We start from the raw sequence: 12,771 nt of genomic DNA on the forward strand, positions 1-12,771 counted from the left end.
ATATATATAACGTTTAAAAAAATTTATCAAATAATAACGTTTAAAAAAAGGGGGAAAAATCTGGAGTTTCATCATTTCCATCATCAGAATTTGATTTTAGATTAGTCATGTGCAAAAGTTAAATTGGAGTAAATGCTAAAATTGAAAATAATATAATGCACCCGAAAAGAACATTAGGCATATTTTAAAGAACATGGACGAAAAAAAGAACATATTAATGTTTAAAAAAGAACATACTAGTGTTTGAAAAAGAGCATACATATATTTGACAAACGAACATATTTGTCTTTGACAAAGAATATGCCATTACAAATAACATAAAGTCTTTAAAAAAAATGATAATACATTAAAGAACATGTTATTTTTCATGGTTATTCGGGTAGTTGAATGTGTTTTAAGAAGAACCTTATGTTGGACAAAAGAACATGTTTGTGTTTGACAAAGTAGAGGTGTTCATTGGGCGGGCCGGAGTAAAAAAAAATCAACCCACTTCTTAGGCCGGGCCGAGTCGGCAAAGCTTTGGGCCGGAAATTTTGTGCCCAACCACGCCTAGAATGGTCGGGCCGTGTGGGGTTTTTGGGTCAGGCCAAAAAAATCAATTAAAAATGCATTAAATGCATTCCCAAACCCGCACAAAAAAATAAATTTTCAGGCCGGGTCGGACCCGACCCAATTCCGGATCGAAAAATTCTGCCCAAAATCGGGTCGGGCTAACTATGATCACCATTAGACAAAGAACATAAAGTCTTTACAAAAAGAACATGATAATACATTAAAGAACATGTTTTTCATGGTTACTCAGGTGGTTGAATTTAAATTTTTTTTTTTTTACGTACAAGCATTAAAGAACATATTGTATAATGTAAAGAACATATAGTTCAAAATCAAAGAACATAATAATCAAACCCAAAGAACATATTATGCTCGCGTTCTTTATAAATATCTATAATGTTTTTTTTTCGCCCACGTTCTTTTAAATATACCTAATGTTCTTTTCGAGTGCACCATGCGGGTGCACCAACCACACATTAGCCAAAACTTCAATAATGTTACAACCGATTACTTCTCAAATATTTGAGTTTGGACTCGTTTATATACCTCAATCTTCAATATATGCAGAAGTACGGAATAAAAAAATTTCATAACCTCCACAGCAACAAAAGATCTGATACAAAATGTTCTTTCATTAGCTTTACATGGAACCAAAGATTTTCTTTACATTTTAAAAACATTAGCAAACTATTCAGCTATGCTATACTGTACAAATGATGAACAAGCAGATGAAGAGGGGATGAAAAAGGAGCAAATAAGAATAAAAACCCCTGTTGTAAATGCACGATTATGAACAAATTCACCTCCTTCCTTGTCTTGGCATCCCATCTACCATATGAAGAGGACGGAAATTCTTGCATCATGAATCCAATACCTAGAGAAGCATGAAAAGCCCAAGCCTGCCATTAAACACAGATATTTAAACAGATTCAATCTAATCTGCAAGAAATGCATTGACAGATACAAGAAAGTATGATGATAATATCACCAAAGAGGATGGGAGATGTGAGGTGTACTAGGTGAGGAGTTAAGACGATATAAGTAATTTTGCCGGAGTTAGGGGGGGGGGGGGGGGGCGGTTCTTGACTTCAAAAAACTAGAGTCGGGTCTTATGTTTGGATGGAAGTCATAACATGTTAGAAATAAGAGTTATCTCAAACTTTAGACAGTACTATAATTTCTTAGAAAGAACAAGTACCAATGAGGCAATGAAGTATATACAAAACAGCTACTTAGAATGAAGGAAGAACCCAGCAACAAACATTGACTTTCATCCAAAAGGGACTTATTTATAACTCTTAATTAAAAGAACCTAGCACAGCACCAAATATCAGGAATTGATTATGGTCTTAACTCACTAGGAGTGAGCTTTGAACACTAGTCACAGCACCAAATATCTAACTGCATAGGATCGTTCTCCTGAGACATGACAGAGATGATCTAATGAGTTGCCAAGCTAGTTCCCATAAAACTAATATTTCAAATCTGCACCCCCCCCCCCACCCCCAACAAAACCCCCACCCCACCAAAAAAAATAAAAATAAATAAATAAAGCCCCACTAAGAACTGGCCAAGTCTCAGAAATTTATTCTCTTTCAATTGGGATATTTTGCTAGACCAAATTGGATCCTCATTCCGAAGGAGCCCAACTCAAGGAATCTTGTTCAGCATTTACATAGATGAGGAAAACTTGAGGAACCTTACCTAGCATCTGCATTGATGTTGTTAGCCTCACAATCAATATACAGATCAACGCCAATACTGAGCCCATCTATGAATCGTCTCAACCATTTGTGGGAACAAGGCACTAACACTGTCATTGATGAGATCTTGGAAAAAGTGTATGCTGGCTTCATCATCCAGGTCCAACCGGAACTTCTCTTGCAGCTAGAACATCAATGGAAACTTTAGAACTTGGTAAGAAAATAACCATCAGGTTGATCCACACAGTAAATGGAAACAAATGTTACCTTAAGAATACCCTTTTCAGGATCTGAGGCAATGTCAGGAATGTTAGAACCCGCCATCAAATGGAACAAATTCAAAATTAAGTTGCTGGATTTGCGAAGAATATTGTACGCTTCACAACAGTATTGCTTGAATCTTGTGTAGTATTGACTGAAAGAACAAAATAAATAGTGTGAATTTTTAACCCCTGATTAAAAAACATTGATGCATAAAGTTCAACCTAAAGCGACACAAAAAAATATAGCGAAGCAGCAAGCTATTTGTAGGCCAATTTGACAATGGAACCAAAAAGAAGGCCACCAACACAAGATAGCTAATGCATGTGTTTGCAGTTGATTGGTTTTACTGGCATTAAATTAATTTGTTATTATAAAAAAGATAAAATTAATACCTTTCAGCTCCGCCCATTGCCTCAACCATTTCTTTACAAAGTTTCATGGGTGGTGGAAATGGTTTAGGGTCTCGACCTAATATGAAGCCAAAATCTACATGAAACAGTCGTCCATCATCTCTCAAGAGAAGATTGTCTAGATGCCTACAAAGCAAAATATCAATAAATTTATAACCCATCTATTAGTCAAAACACCCAAAAAAAAAAAAAAAAACCAGCATGCAAGAAAGTAACGAAAGAGAAACATCAACAGAAAAAGTTCTAGTCACTGAATGTACAACACAGAATAGGACAACCTGAAATAATTACAGTGCCCCACAGCTTAAGGTTTACTGTTTAAGACTTCTATATTCAACGTTGAAAAAGGAACAAACAAAATCTTCAATAAGGAATGATTTAATCTTTTATGCTTTGACAGCTTTTTGTCGAACCAAACTTAGCTGAACAGCCAAAGAAGTTACAACACTTACAACAAAGTAGGTATATATCAGCCAAAACCACAAGGAATAAACTAGTACATGAAAATAATATTAAAGCTGGCAATTAATAGCTCAGGCTGTAATAATATTTTTTTAAAGCTGATGGATTACCTATCTCCGACACCCAGTATATATGTGATAACAGAATAGCCAGCACAACTCTTAATAAACGTTTCAAGACAGGTAGCAGTTATTCCAAATGGTCCCTCCTCATCAGGATGAAATTTCTGCAGAAAACCAATGATACTGCGATGTTCGGAAAGAATCTGGAGATCAAACAGAATAGACTTTTTAGATAGGTTTCAAATTTCAAGTAACAAAATCCAGCGCCTTACGAAATGCAGGAAACACTGTAGACACCAAAATTTTGTCAATTGTAGGTGTCAAATTTATGTAAACAAGGAGATTATATCACAAAAATATGTGATAATAACTTTACGACCCAAGAGAATATGTGATAACTATATTATCCTCTAACCTACGACTCCCTATATAAAGAGGATCGTTCTTAAAGTTTTCGGAGGCTCAAATAGAACAAGTCGCACAAACCCCATAACCTCCCTACTACCAAACATGTAGCCATATAGTATGGAATAAGTCGACAAGGCCCTGTACTATAATTATGTATCAAAACCCTAGCCTTTCTTGAGAGAGAAATCAATAGATCTATGAGAGTTGTAATCCGACGAATTATCAATAAATATATTGTTTCCGTAGATTTTCGCACCTTTTTATTTTCATATTGCGGGTTTGAACTTTTATGGTTGACAAATATGCAAGAAATACAAAGACATACAGAATAAGCATACTGCCATGCTGCTTGGCCACAAGGGAAAAAAAACATGGGAAGATTCAATACCTGAGCTAAAGAACGCGATGGTATAAATTCCATCATGCCTTCATCTTGCCCAGTTGCTAAGACTCTATATGGAGTAAGGTGGAGGTCGAGATTCTCCAATTTAAGCAATCGATCCATGAGAGAGACCATTTGAATCACCTACAAGATAGTAAGTAACATCACAATATTAGAATGAAACAGCAAAACAATCATTCCTCCAAAATAGTACATACTTCCTCTGTTCATTTTTACTTGACTTGTTTCTTTTATCACGCTTGCCAATGCAAAACTTTAATAATCAATAACTTTAATTCTCTAAAGTAAAATTATAAAAGTTATATATTATGATAGTACTTATTGAGACGAATTCAAAAAGATCTCACATGAATATGTTTTTCCTTACATATTATTCACAAAAGACGGTCAAAGGAGGAGTGGTGAATAGTGTAAAAGTCAAAGTGGGTCAAGTAAAAAGAACGAAAGAAGTACATTATAAACTTTTTACATCAGTTAAAGGTTTAGAATAAAATAGAACTGTAGTATACCAATTGGTCTTGCCGCATATCATCTCCCTTCTTAAATATAATTTTACAACTTTCTCCGCTAGATGTTCGGAAAGTCAGACGTAACGGATGCAACTGACTTTTAAATAATCCACACTCATTTGGCAAAATCCCGGTAATGAGCACTTTGGGATGCAAGGGAGATCGAATTGGCTTCATCACCAACACAAACATGTCAGTATTAAACAAAAGAGGCAATTGCTAGCTTTGACATGGGTACATTAATCACAAGGCTTCAAAGATTATGAATTAGAAGCTCATCTAAGAAATTAAATTCATACCTCCTCAAAATAGGTAAGCTCACAAAGAAGACCTGAAAGAAGCTGTCTAAGCTTTTGCATTTTCTTTTGTGTACTACCACGCACATTACGAACATCCCTCATTATAGAACCCAGCTGAGCTGTCAGTTCTGTTTCACGAACCAAACTTTGCCACAACTTGAATCCATCCTCCCCTCCAGTATTAGCAGTTGATAGCTGCCAGCACATAGATGATAAAGGGTAATTACAACCAGCCAGAACAATACAAAAACATGCTTACCAGTTACCACATTGTAACAACGGTCTACAAAATACAAAATAATGTAGCACATAATCCCAGTGACACAAACATTCAATAATATCTAAATACTTTCTTGTTTTTTAGTTGCACTATTTGGAGTTTCACGCTTGCAAATGCAAAACTTTGGACATTAATATCTTTACTTTGGTTTTAGTAAAAATTACTAATAAAAAATTATATTAGAATAGCATAAAACAAGACAAATCTAATAAGATCTCACACGACTATAATTTTTCAACGTCGCTTAATACATATTTCAATGTAGGAGTCCATTTATTAGTGTGCTATTTACAATTGTTTCATTTTTTAAAGATAAATTGATAGGTTGTAGTTGTAATGTAGAAGCTTCTAATATTCAAATTTCAAAATTGTTAAATATGGTAGCTCTCCCAAAATAAAAAAAGAAAAATAAAAAAGAAAGGCATCATCATTGCATTTAGGCGGGAAAAAATTTATTATGTGAGTGACATGTGGACAGTGATGACGTCAGCAACGTTTTGTTTTAGTAATAGTTAATAGATTTCCTAAAACTTAACTCACTTTCTTAAGGAGAACGCCAATAATTTCTAGGTCTTGTAAATTGCACATTATAAACACAACCAGCTTACATATACTACATCAGTCACAGAACAAGCATTTCTTTCAACAATACTTAAAATCTTAAACAGTTAAAAGCACAGTATATCATTGGTACAGCCATACACATGTTTTCAAAAACCGATAGCATAGACTTCTACCAAAGCCACATATATAGGATGGTTACATTGATGCAAAGATTTTCACAAAATGAACTTCATAAAAGTCATAACAAGGTGTTCTGTAACTTTATAATAAATCATATGAAGACAACTCATACATATAATACGGCTATTTGTGCAAAAACTGTATGACTACAAAGCATTTGACTATTCTCACAACAAGAAATGTCTACCTTCAACATATTCTCTTCCAGCATTTCGTAAGTAGAATAAAAGCGTTTTGCATATGCAGGATCGTGTAGTTCCACAGCTACATACCAGCGAAGAAAACTAGCCAACTCAATATTTCGCAGGGCTGCAAATAGATTTTCAAATCACGTCAACAATCCATAATAGAAACATAATCCATTGAACAAAAAAAGTGGACGAGAAAGTACAGCGCTGCACAAGGAATTGAGAAAGGTGTGATCTATCTGAGCGCTCAAAACGAAGGGCCTGGACTAACTGAAGAAGATAACACTGCAGTTCATCATCATCAGCTCTTTCAAGAACACTCACAGCATAAGCACGAACCTGTTAAGAGACATCAATTACCCTTACTGTTGCTCAATAATGTAAGTAAGAAAAAAAATAATAATAATAATAATAATAATAACAGGAAAAAATGAGCCGCAAACACTCAATCTCCCCTATCCGAATGAAAGAGGGACAAGGTAATAAGATGATAAAAGAAAAACAAAAGGAACCATCCTATGTGTGTAGTACCACAAGAATGCATCAACATCAAGAGAGAGCTAGAGACCTAGAGTATATCTAAAAAAGGCAGATATTGTTTCAACTAATCTATATATTTAAACAAATCAACTACTGGCATCACTGACCTCTTCACTTTCAAATACAGGAGACAACAGCTCTAGTGCATCACAGACATCTATCGTCTCCCATCTTCCCATCAGTTCAACTGTCTGCTTCGCTTCCTGAATATGCATCAATCACACCAACACTTAGACTGATTAATTCTTACAATACTATAGTAGAATGTGGCAATCTAAAGATAGAACATCAGATTAACACAAGCCAAAAATCCCAGTGTCCTAACCTGTAAATCACTCCATTCAACACACCTAAGAAACTTTGTGAGAGCTTTCTTCTCTGACATCAGTGAGAACCGAAATTTCCACAGAAGCTGCTTTTCATCTCCACTAAGAGTCCTTGTTGGTGGGTATTTTAATATCCTTTGTATCACTCTTAATGTAAGAAACAGAAAATTGTTATAAACCTTTAGATTTTGTTATGAAGGTGTATAAGAAGAGCAATAGGTAAGAAACAAAAAAACAAAACCAGTAAGAAAAAGCATGTATAATTAATGCCTATGAACGCACATTTTTACCATGTACGTCAACAAAAAAAAAAAAAAGACATTGAAGCACTGTGCTGTAAACTTTCAAATGCACATCAAATGTGCATAGTATACATTATGGGCAAGTATCAGAGTTATGAATGAAAATACAGAAGAATTATTTTGCAAGAAACAATGCCAACTATATCTTTAGGTTCTTCAGCTGCAAGCCAGATTCAGATGGTACATGGTTATGGCAGTGAGGGTACAAAACAAAATTTCCTGCCTTGAGGAGGGAAGGACAGCTATGAAGCATTGGAAATATCACAATCTCTTTCTTTTCAGAGCAACAGGTATTACTAAAAGTCTCATATACTTAATAATAAAATCCAGATATCAAAACTTACTTCCTTTCATTAGAGCTTGGTTTCAGATCTCGATCAATAATACCACGAGTTAAGCTCCTAGCAAGTTTTATTTGCTTGTGTTCAGAAGGATTTATCTTTCCCACTTCGGGATCCCACACAGTAACAAGTTCATTTGCACCAATTGGGGATGGTAAAAACATATTTGGCCCAGATTCCTACATAAGAAGAAAGGAAACCATACCAACTGTTATTTAAGGGTAAAGTCGTATTCCTTATACAATAACACCAATAACAAAGCCTTAGTCCCAAAATGATTTAGGGGCGGCTAACATAAATCGTCATAAGGTACCATCCGAAAATAAAAAAAGAGCATAGAAAAATAATCAATTGAATAAAAGTTGGGAACAAATGTGTAAAGTGAAAAACAGAAAGAATATACAAAAAAAAAATTACGAGAGAAAACAACAATAAAAATCTCATACACTCAACATTCTTACTATAGGAAACCACAATGTGATTTTACAAACCAAAAGACATACAAGCTTCTTTAGCCTGTTATGGAGATAAAACTATCAAGATTAAAGTTGCCTCAGAGCCCAAAAACTAACAAACAGTAATGTACAAGACTACTCGTTCACCTTTAACAGTCAAGAGGAACATCAGAATTTATTGAAAAGCTAGACAAAACTTTCAAGTTCTTAAAAATTAAAAATAGCAAAATCCCTTGAGAGAAATCCAATAAAGCAATGACGAGCAATAAGCATACTTAAAAAGCAAAGAGCTGATATTTAGTAATTTTATTATTTTTTTCATTTTTAATATAATATATTGAGAATGTGCTGGACTCCATCAGTTTCATGAATATACAAAATCTCACAGCCATTGAAGTCAAACTTTGAGTGATAGTTTCTCTTAAAATATACTTGCATATTGTTAAATTCATACAAAAAAAAAAAAAAAAAAAAAAAAAAAAAAGAATTGAAAACATGAAATGTATTTGGGGATATCAATATCTTATAAACTCTGTCAATATAATTTGAGAGAGATCAACAGGTTAAAATTAAACCTTGAAAAATATTGGTGCCTAATGTATAATGTAAAACTGGCAGGAGTGTATCCATCACATGGAAAGAGGAGTTTTAGGGCACAACAAGGAATATATAAGTTCACAAGAGCGTAAGACAAGACAATATTTCCAAACCATAATTGTCATCTTCCAACAAATTAGTTGTGTTACTGAGAAAGGAATGCAATATCCCCAAACAAGTTTTAAACTTTGAAAGGCAAGCTTATAGTCAAGTAATTAAAGAAGTCATATATCATAAGAACCCAAAGTGCAGAATTTTGTCAATAGAAGACAGTATCATTCAGTAAAAAGACTTACAAAGCTTCAAGTCAGCATAAAGGATGTTTACCTGGAAGACAACCTGATGCTCGAAACTGCAAAAGTCAACAACAATATATAATTGGGAACTCCTGCTTCCACAACTTTCACGATCCTTGATCTTCTCCATTGCTTTAAATGTGAGCCGATCTAGCCAATCAACACGTGGAATTTGTCCCCTTTCATATTTATTCATAAGTTTCTCCAGGCGCTCCAACTCCCCCCGCTCATGCCTTGGTACCTATAAGATCAGATTTTCCACTAAGCAATATAAATTCTGTAGATTGTCAACTTCTTAAAGAAAAAAACAATACAGCATGTGACTAATCCAAAACAAAATAAAATCGATAACCTTTCCAGGTGTGGAAGAAGGAAATGCTCCGTCAGCTTCTTTCCCCAGCCAAAGCCTAAGCTTTTGCTTCCCAGTTCTAAGTTGCTTCTTGCTGTTAAAAAGAAGAATGGTTGCTCCACCAATAAGCCCTTCCTCTTTGCAACAGGAAACATCCCATACCTACATTTTGAGAAAAGCAATCAACAAATAGATCTCAGGTAAACAATAAGAAAACCCACGGCGTATTAAAATGAAATGCATACTTCTCCAAAGAACCAAAGGGAGAAAACGGGATAACCAATTAACCACCAAACCAGAAAGACTAAGTGCAACAAAGGAAAATTGACCTAATGAAAAGGAAAGCAATGCATTTAGACATTCAACAATGAACCAACTTGCAAGTGATGACAATAATGATTGACCTTCAAAAGAGCTAAAACTTAGTGGCATCATTACACAAACTAATGGTGTGTAAAGTGTAATATTCAAAGCAACATGCTGGGGTTGATCCTAAACAAAAGAATATGGCAGAGCCTGGAAGGACACGGATCCTTGTTACATTTGACTCAATGGCAAAAAGGTACAAACTAGATAGTGTAAATCTGCAGTTCTCATTTAAGGTTCCTCAAAAGCCAATGCATAAACAGAATATAAAAACATGCACTTATGCATTAAAGAGGAGAAAGGTGAGAAACTTAGTACGACAGCAACAATACCACATATCAATTTGCTTTAAAAGCAATCAAGTGTACAAATTGGAAGGTCTAGGTTACCGTGAAAGAAAGTTGCGAGTGAGCAGTGAGGTCTCGATATTTAGTACTCAATGTAATTAGCTCACTCCAGCAAAAAGACTGCCCAGATTCCAGCCTACAAGAGCATTTAAAATCTTAATAATTCAGATTTGCAGTTTAGCTCACAGAGAAAGGTGACAGGAGAATGTGCATAAACATCAGACAGAATGCAATATTGTTTCGCATCTATTTGAAATAAGCTAATAAAAAATAGGTTTGGAAAATAATAATAAACTGAGAGTATTCATAATATAAATCAACAAAACCCGAGAATGACATAGGACCCTAGGAAGAAGATTTACGTTCAGCTCTCATCTTGTTTTATTGCCTAGAGCCAAAAGTATATCACCCTTTAAAAAGCAATGAGTTTTATCTAAGATACAGAGACTGTCAGTTCACAAAAGTAAGCAAATGAAGGCTATTTGATGACAAAGAATAGCAACAAAATCACATCATATTTATATTAGACGTCCAAACCAGTTGGCAAATGCCAACAAGATCATTGCTAACTGAATCTCCCTACTAAAATACTTGCAGAATAATCCACCAAATGACCAAAAATCCATATCAATCACATCTTTTCTCACCAAGCATACAAGAAATGTCAGTCAGGACAGCAAGCCAAACATGTAGGAAGACTTCAATATGTAGTGACATTAACGGTTCAAGATCCCAAGGCAATGAAGCAACACATGGCCCGAGTGGAGTTCCTGTGCGCTGAGCCAAGCTACACAGCCAATTTCCAGGCTCCCAGTATAGTATGATGCATCTTTCCAAGAATAGCATGGGTATGCCATGACTATTGACATGGTCATATACAGAAGCGAATTCACATGATTAGCTTCTTTTTAAAAAAATATTGAGCGGAGTTTTGACATAATTTATTCGCAGCCTTTTAAGAATATTCAGGACATAATTTGAGAAATAATGGTAAACAGAATTAATTCTGTGTAACTATGGAAGATTAGGATTTTAGTTAAATCAAAGCCTAGATTCCTAGTAAATTCCAAAGAATACTGGAATGTTTTGTAGTAATTGGCTAGGAAATGTCGGAGCTTAAAATTAAGGGTGTATAGACTAACAAATGTTGCTCTACGGTATCAATGCAACATTACAGGTCATTCAATAGTATTCAACACAACATCAAGGTGGAGCTTCACGATCCCTATGCAAATTTTTATAACATTGACCAAAGTTGTAATACTAATGAAGATGACTATAAGGAGTTAAATTTTGTATCAGAGATTAAGATAGTCAAACCTGGTTCTCATAGGAAGTCCAAAAGGAGCACCATCGACGTACAAGGCACATTCAACATAAAGCTCTCCTCTCCTATCCTCAGTTGCATAACCAGTGTCTACAGCGGCTTTAATCAAAAACACACAGACGATACTCTCAATCGTTACAATAAACACCACCAAAATCACTTATCAAACAACAATTACTTGCTTCGGCAAATATATCCATAATCTCAGAATAAATAAAAGTCCTCTAAATTGTATCAAAATACGAAGTAATTATAAATATGCCTTGCATTGAGGTTTCTTTTAATTAATTTACCTCGTGAAAGTGCTTTAGAATTGTATCATAATTTTAAAAGGAAGGAAATTTTTCGGGCTTCTTCCATGAATAAAGGCAGTAATAATGACAGGATTTGATCAAAGAACTCGCTTCCCTCCTAATTCTTTAACCAACTAAGCTAGTTCACATACACAATGATTAAGATGGGTACTTTTCCACACAAAAATAGAAATTTAACAAATTTGACTGAAATTGAGCAATTAAATTCTGCAAATAAACAATCTAATTGGAAGAAAATTACAAAAAAAAAAAAAAAAAAAAAAAAATCAAAACAAAACAAAACAAATTTAGAATTATGTACCTGAAGTTGAAGATTTGAGAGGGGGCAAAGTAACTTCCAAACGATCAATTCGGAAGGTAACAGGAAGATTGATATCGCAAGATAAGAAGAATCTGAACTCGTTTCCGCTCATCCTTTGCTATATTGATCAGTGTCTTTTACAAAGCATATAATTAATTTTGGAAATATTATCTTCGATTGAATTATGATCTTCCCCAATTTGAATCCCAGAAATTAAATTAAAGGAAATTTATTCGAATCAGAAACCCTAATTCACCGTGTCGCCTGAGATTATCTGTTCTTGCGTGTCTATCGTTTGTATTTTAGATTAGAATATGGTGCGAGTATTTGTTGAGTGTAATTCATATATGAGGAACATTGTTTGAGTTCGTTAGAGTACCAGCATTATTATTAGAATGTTTATGAAGTGCAACACCACCTCAAACTATGAGAAAATGCAAGTTTATCTTCGTGATAAACAAAAACTGTTTATTTTAGGGTATAAACGTTAATTTATGTCTTTAAATTATAGATAATTATATAATTTAACTCAAAATTTTGACTTTTTTGGTTGATGGCTGTTATTATTGGAAAAATTGACAAAAATAATCTCAACTTTTGCCGAATCCGTCAAAATAATCCCAACT

General features: G+C 34.4%; 1 protein-coding gene across 2 annotated transcripts; it reads right to left on the reverse strand.

Annotated features, from left to right (window-relative positions):
• Positions 1-1,118: 1,118 nt before the first annotated feature.
• Positions 1,119-12,560, reverse strand: LOC110708791 (phosphatidylinositol 3-kinase, root isoform-like). 2 transcript variants are annotated; one of them, XM_021887026.1, is made up of 18 exons: positions 12,146-12,560; positions 11,524-11,629; positions 10,246-10,339; positions 9,494-9,652; positions 9,173-9,382; positions 7,797-7,972; positions 7,150-7,297; positions 6,932-7,027; positions 6,488-6,623; positions 6,284-6,405; positions 5,073-5,267; positions 4,774-4,944; positions 4,250-4,387; positions 3,502-3,656; positions 2,912-3,055; positions 2,523-2,670; positions 2,257-2,439; positions 1,119-1,426 (listed from the first exon to the last, which is right to left on the reverse strand). In XM_021887026.1, the coding sequence occupies exons 1-17, from the start codon at positions 12,255-12,257 to the stop codon at positions 2,302-2,304; spliced, it is 2,448 nt and encodes an 815-aa protein (XP_021742718.1). In that variant the 5' UTR covers positions 12,258-12,560; the 3' UTR covers positions 1,119-1,426; positions 2,257-2,301. The 2 variants fall into 2 exon arrangements, with proteins under 2 accessions (XP_021742718.1, XP_021742710.1); XM_021887018.1 differs by having other exon boundaries at positions 1,119-1,451; positions 12,146-12,559.
• Positions 12,561-12,771: the final 211 nt, after the last annotated feature.

Source organism: Chenopodium quinoa, unplaced genomic scaffold (genome assembly GCF_001683475.1).
Source record: "Chenopodium quinoa cultivar QQ74 unplaced genomic scaffold, ASM168347v1, whole genome shotgun sequence".
NCBI lineage: Eukaryota > Viridiplantae > Streptophyta > Magnoliopsida > Caryophyllales > Amaranthaceae > Chenopodium > Chenopodium quinoa.